The sequence below is a fragment of the Stigmatopora argus genome, chromosome 15 (assembly GCF_051989625.1).
Source record: "Stigmatopora argus isolate UIUO_Sarg chromosome 15, RoL_Sarg_1.0, whole genome shotgun sequence".
NCBI lineage: Eukaryota > Metazoa > Chordata > Actinopteri > Syngnathiformes > Syngnathidae > Stigmatopora > Stigmatopora argus.
The window spans coordinates 12,016,479-12,040,495 of record NC_135401.1 but is presented as its reverse complement, the minus strand read 5'-3'; the positions used below and the strand labels follow the sequence as shown (position 1 = coordinate 12,040,495).

Below are 24,017 nucleotides of genomic sequence, written 5' to 3'. Positions count from 1 at the left end.
GTAGCTATCCCTTTAATAAAGATGGACTTCTGATTGGCGCTGTAAGACAACGTGGTTAAGTGTCGGCCATTTTGCGTCGGAGACATTCGATAAACATAGAGTCAGTGCGCCTTGAAATAACTCTAGATTGCACCGTTTTCAAACAATGCTCATATATATCTCATGTCATCTCAATTTCTGAACTGCTTTATCCTCATTAGGGCCGCGGGGGGTCCTGGAGAACTATCCCAGCTGACTCCAGGCCAGAGGTGGGGGACACCCTGAATCGGTGGCCAGCTGATCGCAGGGCACAAGAAGACTCACACCCATACCTTGGGGCAATTTAGAGTGTCCAATCAGCCTACCATGCATGTTTTTGGAATGTGGGAGGAAACCGGGGTACCCGGAGAATACCCACGCAGCCCCCGAGAACATGAAAACTCCACACAGGTGGATCAACCTGGATTTGAACCCAGAACCCCAGAGCTGTGAGGCCAACACGCTGACCATTCACGCCACCGGCGTGACAGCTCAGGGGAGGCGAACATGCAGCTCTCGAGCCACGTGCGGCTCTTTCCTTCTTATCATATTACATTTGATGAGTTTGTTGAGGATGGACATTTACCTTGAAATGAACACATTATTGTTTTGTAAGGGGAAAAAGTATTATGGTGAACAATATGTTTTTAATTGTGTGTTTTTGTGTCTGTTAGTCTGTTTTGGCAGGTCACTGTATGGTGTGCCTCTTTGACTATCACAGATTATATATGTGCAGCCTTATGTGACTTCTATGGCTGTGATATCTCACCTCATGTGTTCAGTTATCGTTGAAGTAAAATTAATTGAGGTTTTTTCCATCCTAATATTACTGTGCAAGTGCGGTACTGAGTTGATTATTCCCATTACTTTTTACCACGAATTGAACCCATGAGAATGAAACAAACTCATTTGGGACGTAACTATAGTTAATGATTATCCTATGTGGGCTTTCTATCTTATCACGGCTCCCATTACCAATTGAGTGTTCAGCTGAGCTGCAGTTTAAAGGCAAATGTCCACATGCCAACTCAACTTATTGAGATCACTTCTCACCGGCTTCTATTTTTGCTTGGTGTTTTCTCGTGGAAATAACAAATATGACTTTTTCACGCGTTTATATTAGGTGGTGGAAAACAATCATGTTTTTAGTGATATTTCCACAACTATGTCGTGGATTGCTGTCTGATTTCAAGATCTGTGGAGATTCAGAATGTGAAAGTAAGTTGGACATTGATAATATATTTTATAATACTATTGAGTCATCAGAAATAATCATGCTTTATTTTTACAGGCTTCCCTGTGTTATATATATATATATATATATATATATATATATATATATATATATATATATATATATATATATATATATATATATATATATATATATATATATATATATATATATATATATATATATATATATATATATATATATATATATATCAGTGTTTATGTTAGTGCTGTGCAAATTTTGGGGAAAATCTGTCACGATATGAACCATTTTATTTGACAATATCAACATGCAACAATATGATACATTTTTAATTATTTATTGAATTATACACATACACCTTACAAGGTCTATATATTTGACAGAGGTGGCTTTACAGTTGTGACTAGTGGTTTTGAATTTTAAGACACCTGCATATACAGAAAACAAATGAATGTATGTATATTGAATTAGTATTAATTAATTAATTGAATAATAATGGTGCGGCCCGGCGGGCAAATGCTTAGCGCGTCAGCATCACAGTTTTGGGGTCGAAGGTTCTATCCCAAGTGAGTCCTCACTTTGAAGAGTTTGCATGTTCTACTCATGATTGCATGGCTTTTTTGTGGGAACTCCCAGTTCCTCCCACATCTCCATAACATGCTTGGTAGGCTGATTGGACACTCTAAATTGCCCCTAAGTGTGAGTGTGAATGGTTGTCCGTCTCCTTGTGCCTACGATCGGCTGGTCAACAATTCAGGGTCTCCCCTGCCTGGTGCCCATAGTTAGCTGGGATAGGCTCCAGCACCCCCACGACCCTTGTGAGGATAAGCGGTTCGGAAAATGAATCAATGAATATATGTGTGTGTTATCATATGGTACAGCATTTGTTTACAACTGTTTCAACTTTACTTTTTAGCCTTAATAAGCAGAGTGCAAGCAGTCAGAGATCACCATGGAAAAGATTGCCGTTACTTGAGTTTCCGACAAGGAGAATCCATCTTTGTATACCACAAACTGACTGGAAAGAGGAGCAATCTTTGGGCTGGCAGTGTACGTATGACTATTTCCAATACAAAACAAACTGTTTGTAAAGATTAAATTCACGTGTAGTGGCTTTTAGAGTAAACTGAAATTTACCTGGGGAAATAGAAACAATATTGACATTACTGTGCTTTGCCGTGGGAGTTCTAGGTGTATATTCTAGGCTAAAACAGAATAATGGATCGGTTGCCATGTGTTTTGTTATAAATTGGAGTTTGAGATGCAAAGCTTGTGCACATTAGTGCCTAAAAACTTTCCACATTTGACATAAGCACTAAAGTGCTGGCTCTTTCTCTGTTCTGGCTTCAGACATAGATAAACATGGTTTTTCGATAGTACACTGACATTCATGTGGCTGTTTTCATCCTTCTGGTGTGAACTCAAATGAGTTTATCACTAATAAAGGTCCAATCCGTTTGAACTGGGAAGGAGGCAGCGAATGAATGTTCATTCATTCATTCGCTGCCAGCCCTCCAACCTTAGCATTTCACACAAAAGTTTTTTTTCTTAAACTATTTTAATTATCTCTTTGGCTGCCATCGATGGGGATATATGTCCATTTAATTTTAATTTGGTGGGGTGAACGTTCATTTGCCTCCCATTGCCAGTTAAAATTAATTGAGCATCTACCTAAGCACAGAAACATGAGCATTCAAGGCCTTTCCACCCAGTCTAAATGAATTGGAATTAATGAAGTTTATGTATTTTGATTCCAGATTAACAAACAGTTTGGCTATTTTCCAAAAGAAGCTGTGAAAGAGGAGCAGAAATTTTCGATGAAGGAGATAGTAGTTCCAACACAGGTATATTTTTGCCTTTGTTACAATAAAAATACCCCGTGAACATTTGAAGTGCAAATTGGAAATTGTGTGATTTTTAGTCTAAATTATATTTCCTGTTTTCATCAAGGAATCCGATTTTCTGTGTGTGGATGACCTTGGCTATCCCACTGACTCCAATCACTTGGACACTGACGATGATGTTAATGATGATGATTCTGATCTAAGCCCACATAACGATATTGAAATGAGTCAAACAAACAATTATGAGACCAACTCTGAAATTCCTTCAAAATCTCAAGATATCCCCGTGGGATCTGACACATCAAAAGAAGAGCTAGAAGATCCTGAAACTGCTGTGGAACTGCAGGAAAATGGTGGGTCTCCCCCTTCTTCCTGGCTCAGTTCTCCACTAGTGGGATGGTTAGGTCTGCAAAAACCGGAAGAACCTGACACTGAAGTTAAGAAGGAACATTTACAGCAGGAAGAAGAGTCCTTCACATCTTCAGTGACTGGGGGGCTGGGGTTAAGAAGTGAAGGAAAATCAGATGATACAAACCCTGGAGAACCTGATACAGAATTTGAGTCTTTGGCTTCAAGAATGACTGGATGGCTCGGCTTTGGTGGAGAAGAAGAAGCAGACTCTTATGCAGAAAATGTGGATGGTGGTGTAAAAGAAATGGACATGGATACAGCACACAGAGATAAATTCAGGAGCAGGAAGATGGATCTAGACTTAGAAGCAGAAAAAATACAAGAGGAGATTAAGGACAGGGACTTGACGGCTTGGTTCGGAAATGGGTTGTCAAGAACGCTGGGATTTGGCCCAAGTGATCAAGACACTGGAGATACGACACAGGTTAATAGAGAAGAAGGAGATAATGACAACAAAGAGACGGCATCCAATTCTTGGTTTGATTTGGGGATCTCGAATATTTTGGCCTTCAAAAAAGACAGCAGTGAAATTGACAGAAATGTCTTAGACACAAAGTCTGAAGACATTGCTCGGGGACATGCTGATTCTGACAATACAGCCAGCAATAGTCAGGATAGTGAGTTTGATGCCACATCTCAATCTAATCAAAACCTCAACCCTCTTGAAAGCCAAAAAGTCGTCACTGACTTGGTAGAAGATGCTAAGGAAGGAGAAAAGAAATTTGACCCCTTTGCAAGTAAGAATGATGTCACCTCACGGGCATTTTTCATGTACATGAAACCTATGTCAATAGGGCAGTCGGTATGTAAGATTGAAGATTCCCCAAAACATCACCTAGACAGTCATGATGAGACAGAGTTCACAAATGAGCTACAAAACATGGACAACTCTAACATATCACTTGTTTCTGGTTTGAGTGATGAGGAACATGAAGCTCTGAGAAGAGATGAGGAAATCCTTAGGTTGGAAGACTCAGTAGAGCAAAGTAAAGTGCAAGAAAGCAGGTCTGATAATGAGAAACAGGAACAAGTACATGATGAAGTGAAAGGTGAAGATGTAGATCAACAGAAGTATTTGGACAATACTCAAAACAATATAGAAGAGATTTCACAGAAGCGACTACAAGCAAAGACTCAAGATGAGTTTAACGAAACTGAAAAGCACGAGAACTGGAAGGTTTCAGACATTAACAACCACGAGGAGAACAACTCTCTGGAATTTGATGCACACTACTTGAAAAGAAGAGATGACAAATTTACAGATGAAAACCTTTCCGAAACCGATATAGAAAAGCATTCCCCTCATTGGAACACCCCAACTCAAAATGGCAAAGAAATTGTGTCCCAGGACCTCCCAGGGACTTTTACATCTGTGATAAACTTTTTAAAAGAAGGTAGTTTTGGGCCTTCTCTTACTCTCAAAACTGAGGAGAAAGAATCTAAAGATGAGAAACATGACGTATTGGGCAAGGAAGAAAAACAGAAAGAGATAAAGCTGACAGAAGAGCAAGAAAGTTCTCAAGTGTTGGTTGAAAAACGCAAGGAAGCAGTCAAGGAAACTGAAAACGTGCAAAACTATTTTACACCTACGGAAAATGAGGAGCCTGTAGAAAAGTTACAAGTAAAAATGTCAGAAGATTTAATGGACAGGGAGCAGTTGGATTTGAAGAAGCAGAAAGACTTAATGGAAGCTGAGAAGGCTAATGAGGAAGCGTTAAAAGACTTGAATAGACAAGTTAATATGAAGAAAGAAGCGGTTAAGGATGAGTTCATTGAAGAGATTGAAGAGAAAAATATTGTTAAACTAGGGAGTTCAGTGGAGAAAGGCAATGTAGATGACTTTAAAGATGATGAGGAGGAAAGGTTTGAAAAAGGAGAAGGGGAAAAGCATGAGGTGGTGAATCCCTTTATAGAGGGAGAAGTAGTGGAGGAGTCTAAGGAGGAGAATATAGCAGAGTCATCAGGAGAGAATGGTGATTTAGTAAAAGAGTTGGGAGAGGGAGGAAAACGAGAGGAGGGTGGTGAAAAGTTTGAGAAGGAGAATGAACTAGACGGTGAGTCAGAAGAAGGATTAAAAGAGAAATGGCAAGAAAAGTTCAACAATAGGGAGCAGGAGGAGGTGAAACATACAGAGAGGTATGAAGTCAATAGTGAGTTGGTAGAAAAGCTAGAAGAGAAGTATAAAGTGTTAGGCGAGTCAGTAGAAATGTTTGAAATAAGGCGAGATGAGGTAGAAGATGAAGAGCAGGGTGAGTTGGAAAAGTTAGAGAAGTATGAAGTTCATGGTGAATTAGTCGAACAGACAGAAAACGACACTGTACAGATACAAGTGAAGAAGTATGAAGAGGAGGGAGAGTTAGAGGAGAAAAGGTATGAACTGAGTAGGGAACTTACAGAAAAGAGGGAAGAGGAGTTAGAAGACATGGGCCAGAATGTGGGGGAACAGAAATCTACACTGGATGGTGAGGTAGGAGACAATGTACAAGAAAAGTCTAAAATGGATATGGAGTTTAATAAAAATGTGCTGGAGGAGGTGGAAACATTAAAACAGTATGAAGCAGGTGCTGAGGCAGTTGAAAAATTAGAACTGGAGGATACTCAAGGGAAGAAACAGGAAGAGGTGAAACTGTTAGAGAAGTATGAAGTGATTGGTCAGTCAGTAAAAATGTTTGAAGACAATAGTCAAGAAGATGTAGAACAGGAGGGAGACTTAGAGGAGAAAATGTATGAACTGAGTAGGGAACTTACAGAAAAGAGGGAAGAGGAGTTAGAAGACATGGGCCAGAATGTGGGGGAACAGAAATCTACACTGGATGGTGAGGTAGGAGACAAGGTACAAGACAAGTCTAAAATGGATACGAACTTTAATAGAAATGTGCTGGAGGAGGTGGAAACATTAAAACAGTATGAAGCAGGTGCTGAGCCAGTTGAAGAATTAGAAATAGAGGATACACAAGGGAAGAAACAGGAAGAGGTGAAACTGTTAGAGAAGTATGAAGTGATTGGTCAGTCAGTAAAAATGTTTGAAGACAATAGTCAAGAAGATGTAGAACAGGAGGGAGAGTTAGAGGAGAAAATGTATGAACTGAGTAGGGAACTTACAGAAAAGAGGGAAGAGGAGTTAGAAGACATGGGCCAGAATGTGGGGGAACAGAAATCTACACTGGATGGTGAGGTAGGAGACAAGGTACAAGACAAGTCTAAAATGGATACGAACTTTAATAAAAATGTGCTGGAGGAGGTGGAAACATTAAAACAGTATGAAGCAGGTGCTGAGCCAGTTGAAGAATTAGAAATAGAGGATACACAAGGGAAGAAACAGGAAGAGGTGAAACTGTTAGAGAAGTATGAAGTGATTGGTCAGTCAGTAAAAATGTTTGAAGACAATAGTCAAGAAGATGTAGAACAGGAGGGAGAGTTAGAGGAGAAAATGTATGAACTGAGTAGGGAACTTACAGAAAAGAGGGAAGAGGAGTTAGAAGACATGGGCCAGAATGTGGGGGAACAGAAATCTACACTGGATGGTGAGGTAGGAGACAAGGTACAAGACAAGTCTAAAATGGATACAGAGTTTAATAAAAATGTGCTGGAGGAGTTGGAAACATTAAAACAGTATGAAGCAGGTGCTGAGCCAGTTGAAGAATTAGAAATAGAGGATACACAAGGGAAGAAACAGGAAGAGGTGAAACTGTTAGAGAAGTATGAAGTGATTGGTCAGTCAGTAAAAATGTTTGAAGACAATAGTCAAGAAGATGTAGAACACAAAGAGCAGGAGAAGTCAAATCAACTTGACCATGAAAGAAATGAAGTTTTAAAGTTAAGAATTTTGCCGGTAGAAGTTGAAGAGAATACAATTGAAGAGGCAAAGAATTGGAAAGATGCAGAGGAGTTAGAAGAAGATGGAACACATGATGAGTTTGTGCAGGCCAACAAAGAAGGAAAACAAGAGTTTGGTGGGAATCTTAAGGTAAATGTGGACACGCAGAAGATCGGTGACTTTGTGGATTGGCGAAATGTCAGGGAGGAAACGAAGAGCTTTGAATGTATGGATGAGCTTTGTACTCAGATGGATCAAAATGAAATCCAAAGAGGGAGAGAAGGAAACAGTTTTGAGGCTGGTTCAAATTTAATATCTGATACTTTAACACCATCAGATATTTTATTAGGTGATGCAACACAAGACAACCCCAAGAAGACTCCTGAAATAGCAGTTAATGGTAATAGTGTTAATAGTGGATCTGAAAATGAATTCAGTGTACAGATTGGTGAAAGCAATGAAAGTACAGCAGAAAGTGGAGGATTCTTTGGACTTTTTAAAAAAGCCATGAATACATTTTACCAAAGCCCAAACATGGAAACAAAAGAGCTGCCAGAATCTCCTTCAGAGATTGATGAAAATTTCAATGAGATTTTAAAGCTTCCGCCCGTTTACCCTACCGAAAAAGAGATGGACTACAGAAATAAGAATACAGAGTTTGAAGCAATCTTGCAACCACCAACAACGCCAAATTCAGACTCCGGTTCTTTGCCTACTAATACAGCAAAGCCCCCTCAACCAAACCTCCTTCCCAAAATTGACAAGACTTTGCAAGACCACACGGGTAAAGAAGACACAACTATTTTGGAGGAGCTAGGTACTGTATACAATGTTTAAATTATATATATTGCCTGAGATCATCACTGCCACTGCAAATATGACTTCCATCTCAATCCTTTCCTTAATTTCAGGATGGTATTAATTTGGATTGACGTAACCCGTGTGTTCCCTTAAACAGATCGGCCAAATGCAAATCTGAAAGATCAAGAGACTACCGTGGTGACACCGACGGTGATGGAGGAAAAACAGAAAGGAGGAGACCCAGACAATGAAAGAGGTAGTGAAGAAACGTCCTTGCTGAAGAAAGTATTTCACAGTCAGACAGTACCACCACAGTTACTCGAAGGTATGGCTAGAATCCCCTCCTATCCCGTAGAATTTACATTAAAAACATACAGTATCAAGGTATTTGATAGTGTAGTGCAGGGGTGTTCAAACGTTTTTGCTCCAAGATCTACTTTTCAAGGAGTTAACCATCCATGATCTATACCACATGTGTCAAAGTGGCGGCCCGGGGGCCAAATGTGGCCCGCCGCATCATTTTGTGTGGCCCGGGAAAGTAAATCATGAGTGCCGACTTTCTGTTTTAGGATCAAATTAAAATGAAGAGTATAGATGTATAATAAATTTCCTGATTTTCCCCCTTTTTAAATCAATAATTGTAATTTTTTAATCAATTGTTTCTGTTTTTTGTTCAAACATCATTTTGTAAAATCTAAAAATATATTTAAAAAAAAGCTAAAATAAACATTGTTTTAGTTCTATAAAAAACTGAATATTTAGGGCTTTTAATCCAGTTCTTTTAATCCATTTATAAAAAAAAATCTAAATATTATATCTAAAATGGTCTGGCCCACGTTAAATCGAGTTGACGTTAAAGCGGCCCACGAACCAACCCGAGTCTGACACCCTTGATCTATACTTTTTTTCCAGGCCACCGACAAAGCTCAACAGTTTTTTTTACGTTGATATACCTCGCATTAGAGTTGTATGGGAGCGGTAGGGGCCAGGGGTGAAAAATCCACTCTCGATTCACACTAAGGCTTAATACAGCAAAGCCCAAATTCATAAGAGCTTAGCTTCGGAAACCGACATAGGGGAGGGATCAAAATGTTAATTTCGTGCTATCTACCAATAGTACCTTGGCGATCTACCGATAGTTACTTGGCGATCTACCGATAGTTACTTGGCGATCTATCGGTACATGTACATTGTAGCATAGTATATATATATTGTCCTGTGTATTTGATTATATTTCAATGTGCCAATATCCCATGCTTATGATTTCTGTCTGTCCCCTTAAATCATTGTGAATAACAAGGATCAATGGCGGAGATTCAGGGTCCTATTAATGGAATTCAGGAACAGTCATCTTCTCAGACTCATACAATGGAGGATTTTCTCAAATGGCTTATGCAGGTATCAGATATCAAAAGATTCAATCCTCATCGTTAACTCATTTGCTGCCATTGACCAATCAATTTGAGAATGCCAGCCTCTCCCTGTTCAAATTGATTGGACATCTGCTGACGTGAATGGCACTGAAGTGTGGATTTAAATCTGTTTATCGCCAGTATAACCAATATTTTGGAACCAGGAAGGTGCTAATGATTAGTTTTCCTGTATTCTACTCTTAATCCTTTCTGTGGTTGTGTATCTTTAAGATGCTGATCCCTCAACTCATAACTCCCTCCCATTTTCATAAAGTTCAGTTCCATTTGTGTCAGGTCAACACTAGCCTGCTGAATATCTGTACTTGGGGCAAACATGCATGACACATTACTGTTAAATCTACACTTCTAATGTTAAGGGGAGCTATTTTAAAATGGACAACATGAAAACAGATTCGGTGAGTCAATTGAACTCCAGAAATGTACAAATAAGTGAACAAGCAAGGTTGTTTACGATCTTATCCTTTAATTCGAGTGTTGTAACTTGCTGTTGTTATAGTTGTATCAGCTCAGGCAATCGTTAAAAATGATAATTTATTTAATGTATGACTTTTTAGAGGTGACACCTGTTTATTTTGCTGTCATTTGGAAACTCCCTGACCTGCCAGTGTGGCATTTTACAATTGGTGACGTTGCGAATGAACCATTTGTAACAGTAGGGTAGGCAAACATCGTTAGATTCTTGTAAATGTTAGAAAATAATAATCGGCATGTAATATTATTTGTTATAGTTTTATTGAATTAAAATTTCGATTTGGGAGTAATAGCACGATAAAACAGTTTCAACTGTTCGTAATGGCAATACGTTTCGATGTTCTCTTCCCCTTTTAAAAGCCAAATGTTGGTTTAGTCCGCAGTGCAATGCTCCGGATAGGATGTTAGTTGGTTCATTGCCCCGTCTACTTCTTGTGACACTTTTTGAGGTTCATAATTTCAAAATATTAACCAAATGAGCGAAATCAGAAATGACAGAAGACCCGGCAAATGACAGTTTGGGCAGCAGAGAGATGGACTATCCATCGACGATTCAGGTTTACTATGGTATCGCCGTGGAGAAAGTCAAGGATGTAGGTTATGTGCAGGGTCCTTTAGCTTGTCTTGCTAGCGTTACTGCTGTCGAATGACTGTTTTATTAATTTTCTTAATTGTCAGATTTTTGTATTGACTGCATGGTTGTCCTATCAGCACTGCTGTCAGTGGCTGTAGTGGGGTTTAATATTACCTTATGAAATGTGTCATGTGTAAAGTGTAGATGCTAATCGTTAGCCTGCTGAATTCAGACAGCCATCGATGATGAGGAAATGCTAAACCACAATGAATTTAATTGTATTGAGTTCTTTCTTTGGTTCATTAAGGCGTTGTGTTATTTTTAGATTTACATTAGATTATATCACCATTACTCACACTCTTTTTAGTTTGAAATATATAGAACTGTAGATGAACCAACAATGCACTCTGAACTTTACATGTTCTCTAAACTTTTTGTTTTTGTTTTTTGTTTCATTTTCTGAATCGCTTTAAGAATAAAAATCCTCACTAGGGTCGCGTGGGGTGCTGGAGCCAATCCCAGCTGACTTTGGGCCAGAGGTGGTGGACACCCTGAATTGGTGGCCAGCCAATCGCAAGGAGATAAACACGCTCATACTCATACCTAGGGGTGATTTAGTGTCCAATCAGCCAACCATGCATGTCTTTGGAATGTCGGAGGAAACCAGAGTACCCAGAAAAAAACCACTCAGGCCCAGAGAGAACATGCAAACTCCACACAGGTGGACCGACCTGGATTTGAACACAAGTCCCCCACTGTCAGGCCGACACACTAACCACTCAATCCACCGGGCCACCTTCTCTAAATTTATCAATACAATGTCTAGTTGTTAAATGTTTGGTCATTTTTTGCAACACATGCTGATCCAACAGCAATCTGAACAACCAAATTCAAAACTGTTTTTTTTTTTTTTAATAATACTTTCATTTGTAAATATACATATCTCTGCCTTTATGTTAATGTGGCACGTTGGACCAGTGGTTAACATGTCTGCCTAACAGTTCTAAAATCGAGGGTTCAATCCCTGGTGGGTTCCGACCTTATTGGGGTGGAGCTAAAATGACATGGCTTTATTGTGTTCTTATTTGGTTCTATTAGGAAGTTTCATGAACAGACAATTATACTGACAGAGGAATTTTTACTTTAATTCCAGGTTGTGTCATCATTGCCTGATGACATGCGGCCTGGGCCAGATCTCTACGGAATTCCATGGGAACCAATTATCATCTCAAGTCTGATTGGGCTTTTGACCGCGTTATTGTTCACTTGCCGATTTTATCGCTCTGTGAGTATTCATACATGCGCATAAAAATATCCTGTGGTGTAATAGATTGATGTGTTACTGCAGTTTTAATTTGTATCAAGATTCATATTTGAATTGCACTGTTTTAATTCATCTAACAATATATTTAATGTCTAACTCTACACTTTTTAACACAGGTCAAAAGCAGAATTTATCGACGTAAGTTTTAATTTTGTCAAAGTTGTATTACTTTATCTGTTATACAAATGTGTGTGTATTGCTAATCTGTTCCGTCAGTGTTCGAGACACATACATAAATATGACATATTTGGAAATAATTGTAAAATGAAGTGTAGTGCTTACAAATTTTAATATAAATCAACACCATAATTTCCCCTTTTCCAGGTAAGGAATGGTGGCTGGCTGAGCAAGTTGCACAATTACTTGTAGAGAAGTGTGAAGTACTGGAAACTCTTGGTAAATGTCAACAAGAGGTTGGTACTGCTGCAGCAGTTTAATATTTTCTTTCTTCAATTTTGTGTTAATCATGACCAAACTGAAAGACATTTTAGTGTTATTTTATTTTCAGTATGACGAATTGGAGGACTCACTAAAAAATGGTTACGCCTTAGCTGAAACCAATAAGACAAAAGATTTGGAGGTAAGACGGGCCTTACAGGATGTATAAAAGAACACAATACAAATACAATTGTTTCTTGAAGCAAACAATTTTCTTGTTGGCATTGGCAAATTGAAGATCAAAATTGTTGATCTTTTGTTCTGTTAATTTTTTTTATGTTTGTGATCAGATGTGTGACATAGTTCATCTCTCAATCAAGGTTAAAATGCTGCCTGATTATTTTTGATGAGGAGTCACTCAAAAAGAATCCAATGTTGACTGTTTTCAAACTGTTTATTACAAATTAGTTGAGGTTAATTGTAAAACACAAGTAACAAAGAAAATAACATATTCTCAGCATTAAAATACAGCCCTTTCCAATAACCTCTTATCTTAACTTTAATTCAAATATAAAATGGGGGATTCAAATGGTCTGCTACTTAAATTTTGCATCGCCACGGGATCGCTCCCAGAGAAGAAATGTATTAACACTCACCAGAATATGCTCTATACATGGGTGAAAAGACTTATAACAAAGCGATATTTTTCTACCAATCTGTTAGCTATTGCTTTACTGCAAAGTGCCATACTGCCCCATTTTTTTTCCTTATTTGCTCCTCTAACCAAAACTATTCAAGTATTTAATAAAATGCTTTACAGCAAGGGTGTCAGACTGGTTGGTTCGCCGGCCGCGTTAACGTCAACTCGATTTAATGTGGGCCGGACCATTTTAGATATAACATTTAGATTTTTTTTATAAATGGATTAAAAGAACTGGATTAAAAGCTCTTAATATTCAGTTTTTTATAGGTCTAAAACAATGTTTATTTTAGCTTTTTTAATATATATTTTTAGAATTTACAAAATGATTTTTGAACTAAAAACACAGAAAAAAATGATTAAAAAATTACAATTATTGATTTAAAAGGGGGAAAATCAGGAAATTTAATATACATCTATACTCTTCATTTTAATTTGATCCTAAAACAGAAAGTCGGCACTCATGATTTACTTTCCCGGGCCACACAAAATGATGCGGCGGGCCAGATTTGGCCCCCAGGCCGCTACTTTGACACATGTGCTTTACAGTAATCCCTCGAATATTGCGGTTAATGTAGACCAGACATGACCATAATAATCGAAAAATCGCAAAGTAGGATCACCCCTATTATAACTACCTTTCTTCAGTGCTGAGTTCTAGTAGCAAGCGGAAGACGGGAGTGGCTTCCGCTTACGAGTTTCAGCGTGGATACTGGCTTTAATAGAGTTGAATTGTTTCTCCCATGTTTATGAGTACTTCTATTGTCCTGTTACTCTCCTCAATGCAGTATCTCATCTCGTTTTCTTCGCTCATTCAGGTCAAAGCCCAACAGTTAGACCTTGCTAAAACTCTACTGGAAGATACTCTACTGGAATTGAAGGATCAGTTGGATCAACAGAAAGCACACCGAATTGAACAAGAACAAAAGGTAAGGTTGTAGAATGTATTTTCACCTGTTTAAAAGTAGCTGATCAAAAAGGAAAGTGAAGTGGATATCTTCTGACTATTGTGCATCTAAATTCCTTAAGATCACACTCCTTGAGGAGAACATGGGGAAATTGGAAGAAGAAACTAAAGAGCTCCAATCGCAAGAAGAACAGGTGACTTTCTTTGTAAAATTCACATTAATAATTCTTCTCACCACTCAAACTCTTTTTCTGTGGGGGTCAAACTTTATTTTCACATGTTGCCAGCAGGTAAAAGAGTTAACATTTGTACAAGTTTTAGTATTTAGTTCTAGATATGAATTATGAATTTTCTCAGTAAAGCATAATTATTCATAACCTAAAAATATAGTAAGTCTGTTTTGAGGGTGCATATGGGGTACATTTTTCTTTAAAAGAAAAATACTTTCTTATTCATGTTGTCAGACATGTTTTTGCTTTTAATTTGGGTAAATGGCTGACATTGAACTTTGGATTTTCCAAAACAATTTCCCAAATAAACAGTCCTAAATAGGTAACGGTTATCAAAATGGATTTTTGAAAGCATTTTGCAACTTTCTTCTGTCCCTACGTTGTTCCCTAGGCTCAAACTACCATTAAAGTGTACAATATGAATTGTGAGAGACTACAGAAGAATATGGAAACATCTTCTGAAGAAAACACTCTGTTCAAGGAAAGCAACACACAGGTAAGATGATGCATAAACAATCCATTAAACTCTGCATTTTTCTCTCTCTGCTATCTTGAGATTTTTCCAGGCATTAAATTACCATCATGTCAATGTTTCTTTCCCATCTCTATTACTGCTTTGGTACACGGTCGATTGGTCGCCTGGAAGGTTATTGATAATTACCATTTAAATTGTTGCTCAAATTCCCTAAATACAAACTGTGAATTACTATTTAGTCATACTTAATGCCCTAGTAATTGTTAGGCTAAAGAAAAGCTCCAAATTTCCCAGACTTTTATTGTATTTTGTTGGAGAACTTGTTAAGACCCTGACTGACGTAGCTTCTTAAAGGGACAACGCATGTACATACAAACTCTTATACACTCACACATCCGCTCGGTGAAACTGCTCATGGCCATTGTTGGCTTTTATTGAAGCGTAGACCGTGTTGTTTTACATTGTTTGGTCGCCAGTCTTTTGGTCGCCGGTCTTTTGGTCGCCCGTTGTCGCGGTCCGGGGGACCAAAAGACCGCGACCAAAAGACCGGCGACCAAAAGACCCGCGATCAATCGACCGCACACGACTGCTTTTCCACCCTTCTCAGTCTGTTTCTTGTCCGTCATTCAATTTGTGTTTTCTTTCAACCTCTGTTTTTCATGCAGTTAAGGCAACAGGTGGAGGGATGGGCAGAGCGAGTATGTGAGCTGGAAGAAGAGATAAGGAGGTATGAATTGGCCCACAGTGGAATGATGCAGGATGTGGCCAACAAGGATGAACGTATAATGGTATGAGTGCTTGGATATTTCAGGCTTTAAAAAAAGAACTAATTTGTCACTGCTTTTATCTCAAGATTTCTCAAAACTCATTTGCTTTCAGTCCCTCACTGATCGGCTACTGGGGATGAAAGCCTGGGATGCCGATCTAGATGGAGGTAGAAGCGACACATTTAAGGGGACTACAGGAAAAGAAAAAAACAGAAAAGTACATCAAGCCAAGTCAGAAGTGCATCTCCAGAAAGTCCAAAAACTTATTTATGCTGCCAAGGTAAACAACCACCCATCGCACTCTCTGTATCACCAGTATTTGTCAGTATAGTAAACTCGTTGACCGCCATTGATGGGAAAAGGCGTCCAATCCATTTTGAGTGGAAAGTTCTGTCAGTGATTTTTCAATCAGTCAACCGGTCAAATTGGAGTGGATGTTTATCACATGCAAAGACAGTGAAACATGATCACTCAGTGCCAGTTATCCCAGTTAAAATGGATTACAAACAGTATTTTTTGGACTAGAAGTCCCACCTGAGTGTAAGTTGTACTTGCCCAAGAATGGACAAAGAAAGGGGGAAAAATATACTAGTCGTACTGAAGTGTAAGTTGCATTTTTGGGGGGCATTTCTTAAATTTGTCATAAACCAAGAACAAACATTAAAGATTAAAGTAATCGTGAAATAGCGAACAAGAGACAAAATAGGCACGTTATTTAAAATATTAATATTTTTGGGTAACTATAGCCTAAAAAAACCCACAACATAAGCTGTTAAATAAAATGAAAAAAACACAAGTCCCACCTGAGTAAAGGTCGCAGGCCAAGCCGAACTACGAAAAAAAGTGCAACTTGTAGTCTGGTAAATACGGTAGTTTGTTGATTTAATGACAGTACTGCAGATAAGTGAATGAATAGTAATATTAATATACTGGTAGAAGAGGGGTGACTAAAACATTTAATATATCAAGGCAATTTTCCTCCAGCCCTTTTACTGAAAATTACATTTTTGTCATTATAAAATATTCTTTTGGTGCTTATAGTACTGATTTTTTTCTACTTAAGTTGTGTTCCATGAAATACTTATACTCTGAAGTTTTGTTTAAATATAGAGAACGATAATCCGGAAAATTGATCTGAAGCGTCTGATTTAACTAATCAAGAATAAAACTTCGATTATGTAATGTGTCATCACTTGTTTGTGTGTAGTTAAATGCAGATCTCAAATCCGTGGATGAAGACAAGGATAGAGTGTTTGCCAAACTTAACGATGAAGTAAAAGCTAAAGAGGACTTAGAAGGTAAGTCCTCATTTCAAGAGCATTAATAATTCAAGGTTTTTATTGATTATTTTCAATAGTAGTTTTTTTTTAAGTTTCTTTCATGCTGGCAGTTCACCATTGTTGCTATAAAATATTAACACAATTCTCAATTTACGCTACAAAGGACTAAGATAATTTCTATAAATGCTATTAATTGTTCTATCTTCTGAGGTCACTGCAGAGTTCTGATAAACAACATTCTCAAGAGACAATATTAATGCAACGTTTTCTAATATTCTGGTCTCTGTTGACCACTCTGTGCATTTTCATGCAGAGAGCATTAAGGAATTGGAGAAGGAGCAATCATCTATGCAAGCTGAGACTGAGCACTACTCTGAACAGGTAGCTTACTTTAACCTGAATAGTTGTGGCATTTTAACATTCAATATATCTATATTTACGTCACATGAATGCTTCTCAGGTCCAGCGTCTGCAACAAAAGCTCCAGATTATGACTGAAATGTACCAGGAGAATGAGCTCAAACTACACAGGTATGTTTTCTTTTAAACTCACTATATAAGAATATTTTTATTATTTTCTTCTCTGTGTTTGCAGGTTGCTGACAGTGGAGGAAAAGGACCGTCTGCAGAAAGAAGACAAGTTGAATAAAGCAGACAAAAACATTGCTTTGGCAATGGAGGAACTCAACAACTACAAGTAGGTAGTCCTGCAAAGTAGAGTGTAATGAAACCATAAAATGTGTCAGTTTAGCTTTCAATACGCCTGTGTCTCCTAAGGCATCGAGCAGGGGAGATGGAGGAGGAACTGGAAAAAACCAAGCAGTCGTATCAGACCCAGATATCTTCCCATGAAAAGAAGGCTCATAATAATTGGGTTTGTATTCAAGAATCTACACAAATACAAGGATGCACCTTTCGTTTTTTTTTGGGGGGGGGGGGGGGGGGGGGGGGGGGGTGTTGATATTTGAACTCCGATTTCGGTCAGAAATACTTTAGTACGCAACTCATGCTAACTCTTTTGTGGTCCCAATAATAATCTGCTGTAGAGAAGAACCAAATGTCCCTGATTTACTTTTTTTCAGCTTGCGGCCAGGGCAGCAGACAGACAGCTGTCAGACATTAAAAGAGAGAACAGCCTCCTCAGACAGAAGTATGTATTAAAGGAACACCATGCGTATGTATGCATCGCATAGGATCTCATTCGTTGTTAACTCTAATTGTGTGTTTATAGGATTACAGACACACAGTTTAAATTGGATGCCCTTGACAAAGATCCATTTGCCTTGGACAGCCTGGCAAGGCCTTTACCTTACCGAGGTCAGTTTAAACATTCACACTCAAAAAACTGTCTTGTATTTTAGGAGGCACTATAAAATAATTAAAAATGACAACAACATTAAAAAAAATATTGAACAATTTATTAAACCCAATAAAATCATATCAGGGAATGTTGCTACAGAGCTCAGCAATACAGTGGCGTACAAGTATATCCCAATCTCAATCTCATTTTCTGGACCGCTTTATCCTCACTAGGGTCGTGGGGGGGGGCTGGAGCCTATTCCAGCTGACTTTGGGCCAGAGGCGGGGCACACCCTGAATTGGTGGCCAGCCAATCGCAAGTCACAAGGAGACAAACAACCATCCATGCTCACACTCATACCTAGGGGCAATTTAGAGTGTCCAACATAAAAGTATATTGTAACATATACAGTGGTACCTCGACATACGAGCACCCTGACATACGAGCATTTCGAGATAAATTTCGAGCAAATAATTATCTCTAGATACGAGAAAAATTTCGAGATACGAGAAAGCCAGGTGGCCAAGGCATGAGAGGCTGTTTATCATTGTAGCGCACTGTCTTTTTTGCCGCATCTCTTTCATGTATAACATATATCTACGAGCACTGGGCGGAGCGTTGCATTTTTTTCAGTGTTTTTTTTCCGTCACTCAATGCGAATGGCGTAGCGATCGCTAATACTAGGAGTATATATTACTTCTCGTTGGCAAGTGGTTGTGCGTTATCCTATTGTGAGGACATTTGTGTGCATCATTTTTGGAATATTTTGAAGGGAATACAAAAGCAAACAGCCCATGAATAGAGAAAGTCAGGGTGGAGGCGGGGCAAACAGCCAACCCTGCCGGAAGAACAAAAGGTATAAAAATGTAAAACAAAATTAGAATTGAGTTTAGTGTAAGGTTAGATTAAATTTATTTTTTAGTATGTCTGCATTATAATCCAAGTTCATTTAAATTTGTTTATATTATATTACGATTCACCTGTGCAAAAAGTCTCCCCCGCCTATCAACATGCTTATAAATGGGCTTTATTGGGATTTGATAAAATTTGATAAAAATTGAATTGTTTTCATTTTCAATAATCTTGCTGTAGTGCCTCCTTAATCCTGACTAATAAATACAAGGACAAGATATCTTGGATGCTTATACCACCAAATTATTCTACTTTTCCAGCTGAAAGATTACCTTATGGTCCTTCTCCTTTGGGTCGACCTGCATCTGAAAACAGAGCTTTACTTTCATCTCCTACACTTCTTGAAGGGCATTTAAACAGACTCTCCCCTAGAGGTACGTGTCCCCAAATAAACCAACCACACAAAAATGTATGAAGATCTGAAACAGTGTAACAAGAGCAGTGCCATTTATTGAAAATTTTCCACGGCGGGCTGGTAGAACGTGTGGCAGCCGACTGTGGGTGTACTCAGTAGGGAACAGTACGAACAATTTAAATTAATTTCGATCAAATTGTAGCTGACTACGCATCTACTGATGGTCACTGCTGGACTGCTGCTCGCCACTAGCCAGCTATTTCACCACCGCTAAGCCCTACTTCTCCCCGTGTTAAAAAGCCTCGCTGGCGTGGTAGATTCGTTGTGTGGACATATAGGAAACATTCATTCATTTTGCAAACTGCTTATCCTCACAAGGGTTGTGGGGGGTGCTGAAGTCTAACCCAGCCAAACACAAAGCCTGAATTGGTGGACACCCAATCACAGGGCACAAGGAGACGGAGAACCATATATACACGCTCATACTCATACCTATGGGCAATTTAGAGTGTTCAACCAGCCTGCTATGCATGTTTTGGGGATCTGTGAGGAAATCAGAGTACCCGAAGAAAATCCACGCAAACATGCAAACTCAACTCATTGAGGGCTGACCTGGGATCGAACCCTCAACCCCAGAACTGAGACCCATGTGCGAACCACTCTTAATTGGGCCTCCCCATATAGGAAACATCTAAACGAAATATCACCAGTATGAGCAAGGAGTGCTTTGAAGACAGTTATCATAAAAACCACCAGTGATTTGAGACCTGATGGACCAGCCTTTTTTTCCCTTCTTTTTAGCCTTATTAATGATACCGAGTAATTTTTGTACTAGTTTAAATTTACAGAGCTTTTTAACAACAGTTTTTACATAGGCCCAACCAAACAATTGGTATTAATGTTGAATTAAATTGCACAGGTTTAGTTTAAAGACAGGTGAAGTGGGAGCATTAAACTGAAAGCATGATGAAATTTCACTGCAGTACTTAATTCTTTTGATGAAGTACAGGTAGACACAACTCTAAACTATTTTTTTCCAAGTATTTAAAAAAAAAAAAACTTTACCATACCAGATTTACTATTTTACTTTAAATTCCTTGTACATCCACAATAACTGTCAGGTGGGCTAAATTTCAAATAAATACAAAAAACTACTTAAAAAATCTGGAATAACCTGCAGTTGGTTAATGTGTCCTTTGTGCCATGATGTTGTTTGTTATGGATTCTATGACAAGACAAAAAAAAAAACATTTGGCCTGTTGTTCTCCATTTTAGACATAAGAATTGTCATTGTCTATTTTTGACTGGCACATATTATATTTCCAAATATATGGTTTGTGTATTGCTTTGTCACAACTTTATATTGTTGGGCAATGCACTACATTAAATTTTTGAAATAAAAAATGGGGAATTGTCATTGAAAAATACTACAGTAGAAATCCAGGAACTGAATATTAACTCTTCATTTGGATTCCAAAGATCCAACTGACCTGATGGCAAAATGTGATCCTATGGAAGGTAAGATAGGGAGAAAGCTAACCATGTTTTACACAGATTTTAAAGACTAAGCTCTTTGAATATACCAATTAATACATTACTAAATGGGTGCTTTTTTATTAACCATGATTGTTTATTAGCATACTGATAACCCATAGTATATTGACTTATAACGTAATATCTGTCAATGTAAGATGTAGTACAGACTTTAAATACGTTCTCTAATTTACTCAGCCGCATTTAAGAAAGATGGGATTATGTGCAGTCCTTTGGATGTAATCGCACACAAGGTTTGTTAACAAAAAAATTCCCACTACCGTATTTTGCTGTTTAATAATAAACGGCAGGGGTATATTAAATGGCGCACAAACGGGAAGGTACGATCCACTATGCACTCTTTATGCCGTGACGGGGTGCATCAACGTTTTGCAGACTAAAACTACTTACTGCTGAATAAAGTCTGACTTGGAATTTTAATGAACTCAAGTATCTATAATTATGCCGTCATGAACACCATACAAATCTTGCCAAAAAAGCTGAGTTGCCAACGGCAGGGGTATATTAAATGGTGCACAAACGGGAGGCTCAAAAAAGCAAAAATCCTTTAATATACCCGGGTATATTAAACAGCAAAATACAGTACGGTTTGTCTGCATTTTTGCAGTGTGGTCAGTAAAATGCTATTAAGTGCTCAAAGTGAAATTTTAACATTTCTTATTTGCAAAAACTACTGACATGGTTTGTGTGATCAGCTGCTGATGTTAGCACTCAATGCTTGTAAGGATTTTTATTTTTATTTTATTGTTTTGGTTTATCACAACTGCCTCAACCTCCATCCAGTCCTTAACGTGTAATTGCCTTCTCTTTTCCCAATCCTCCCCTGCCCTGTATACTGCTCTCAATGGTTGTTTCTTCAGTAACTCGTGGACCAATAGAGCACACTGGTGTCCAAGGCGAGATGGAGCGGAGTGGAGGTCCACATTCAGACAGTGGCTCTATCTCTCCTTCGTGGGAAAAAGATCGTAGGGGACCACCACCACCACCACCACCAGGACCTGGACCTGGACCATTCCCACCTCAAGGTGATGCCAGCAAGTTATTTAAAACCTGTTCTTTTTCAAACTTCTTCACACTGCCTACATTCATTTGCGTGCTCTCCCCCAGGCTATATGTTTCCTGAACAAGGAGGTCCAATCTACAGGAGACCTGGTCCTCCGCCCGGAGTAATGGGTCCTTTCCCACATCCAGGTCCTCCTTTTCCCCATCCAAGGAGTCTCCCTATGCCGGGACCCTTAGGACCTGTCCAATCCACAGACACAACAGGTGGACATTACTTGTTTCGCGTTACCGCAAGTGGGTGTCTTCCCCTGTCCGTTAATGTTTGTGCATGTATGTGTATCATATTCTAGATGGCATCAACAGAGAAAACAGCCTAGGACCGGAGCACAATCACAGAGAGGTTTGTTTGTGTATATGTTACAGTATTATTTTATTTTTAGCTGGATAATTGGGAGCAGTGAAAACTATGACTGTAATTGAGTCTCATTGTCATCTGCTGGACAAAATTCGCATTGACTATTTATGGCTTTAAGGACAATAGTCATGTAAATTGTTGATAGAAAGTTCAATATTGTTTTCATGACATGTATCGTCATATCGTGCAGCGCGAGGACAATCTTGAAATGTTTCAAACTAGCCATGCTTTGTAACGCTGACTTTTTTTTCCCCATTAGCCCGGTCTCGGTGATGGAAGAATTCCCCCTGAATCAGTTCTGAGGATGGGTGCACCACCACCTCCCGGTCCACCGATGGGCCCGTTAGATGGCCCATTTCCTCGAAGAGCACCCTTTGAACCTCCTGATTTCTTCCCTCCTAGAGGTCCTGGTGGTCCGCCCATGATGCCCAGTGAGCAGCATTATCCACGTTTTACAATCGTAATGTCTAACATTCCAGAATATGCGAAGCTGAAGCTAACCCGTTTTTCTTCTTTAGTGTGGGGTCCTCGGCCAGGGATGATGTTGCCTCCTCGGTACCCTCACAGTGGACCTCCACCCCCTCACCCACTTTCTTATGGTCCACCAATGCGACCTCCTCTTACTGATGGCCTTCCACCTCTTTCCACATCCCAGCAGTTTGTGCCACACAGCCAGTCACTAGATGAGCAAAAAACTCTTCCTTGAAAGGCCATGTCAAGCTGACCAGGTTTCTCTTCATTTCTTGTTCATACATATTGCACAGTCAACACACTCAGTGCCATTGAGGGCACTAGACATCCAATCCGTTTGGAATGCGGAGGTCAAATTAATTCTAAGTCCCTCTAGAGCCCTCAATGGCAGCCAATGTGTTAGTTATTGTCATTAGAGGGGTCTATCTAGTTCAAGACATACATTTCCCAGATTCCGTCAGGTATTTTAACATTACTCCAACCCGAGTGAGTTTCATTGGTATAAAAAATGGATGGATTTCACATTTGGAACATGGCTCATTGACATCTAAAGCAGGATAATCACGGTAGCTGATCCGTGATACGTGTTGCTCATTCGTGAGCAATTCTGCACTTCTGCACTTTATCTATCCATCCATTTTTGTCCCATGCATCCTATTTAGGCAATTTCCCTGACTATCCCGACTGACTCGTAAGAGAAACGAGGTTCACTTTCAGTTGGTCCTATTCACAAGGCAAATGTGGTCAACATAGCAAATTAGTCAAAAGTTGCAGAAATTGACTTTGATAACCACAGTCTACATTGCTGCTCACTTTTACAAATATTGGGAGAAAAAAGCCACCAAGTATGGGTCTAAACTGTCCCAGATGTGTTGGATGATCTCCAATTTTGACCATTTCTTTTAATATCAGTAAAAATCTATTGAAGTTATTTTTTGAGCCACATAAAATCAGTGAATACAGTTTTATTCTGTTGTTGCCGTGGATGTTATTTCCGCTTTTCATGTTTATGTCAGACTTTCATGCGTCCATTGACTTTAGAATTCATGTTCTTGAGTTCAAATTTGAGCCATGCCATTTTACTGAACACAGTATCTCAATAATGGCTTCCTCTGTGAGTATTTCTTAAAACTAATTTAATCACTGTCAGCAGATGGTTTAAAAACAGGTCACCAGATTGTTGTGAATTTTGTAAAAAGAAACAAGAAATAAACAAGACTGTAAATGTATTGTCTTGGTATGCTTAGAACCTTGAAATGTTGTTTTGTCAGAATAGATGACTTCCTTTTCATCAGATTTTAGTACACTAAAGTACCTAACTTTCATTGGATAAATAATAGACACTTAAAGCCAGGGGAGGGA

General features: G+C 38.8%; 1 protein-coding gene across 3 annotated transcripts; it reads left to right on the top strand.

Annotated features, from left to right (window-relative positions):
• The first annotated feature begins 85 nt into the window (after positions 1-85).
• On the top strand, positions 86-23,884 carry mia2 (MIA SH3 domain ER export factor 2). Of its 3 annotated transcripts, none has more exons than XM_077620541.1 (28): positions 86-1,236; positions 2,151-2,284; positions 2,992-3,078; positions 3,185-8,123; positions 8,265-8,363; positions 9,408-9,505; positions 11,739-11,870; positions 12,026-12,047; positions 12,234-12,322; positions 12,418-12,489; positions 13,806-13,916; positions 14,017-14,088; positions 14,516-14,620; positions 15,265-15,387; positions 15,479-15,646; positions 16,574-16,664; positions 16,960-17,027; positions 17,107-17,177; positions 17,242-17,343; positions 17,424-17,520; positions 17,729-17,796; positions 17,878-17,963; positions 19,119-19,232; positions 21,628-21,792; positions 21,875-22,033; positions 22,120-22,169; positions 22,444-22,615; positions 22,703-23,884. In XM_077620541.1, the coding sequence occupies exons 1-28, from the start codon at positions 1,116-1,118 to the stop codon at positions 22,888-22,890; spliced, it is 7,803 nt and encodes a 2,600-aa protein (XP_077476667.1). In that variant the 5' UTR covers positions 86-1,115; the 3' UTR covers positions 22,891-23,884. The 3 variants fall into 3 exon arrangements, with proteins under 3 accessions (XP_077476667.1, XP_077476666.1, XP_077476668.1); XM_077620540.1 differs by having other exon boundaries at positions 8,265-8,432; XM_077620542.1 differs by lacking the exon at positions 86-1,236 and adding an exon at positions 1,964-2,052 and having other exon boundaries at positions 8,265-8,432.
• Positions 23,885-24,017: the final 133 nt, after the last annotated feature.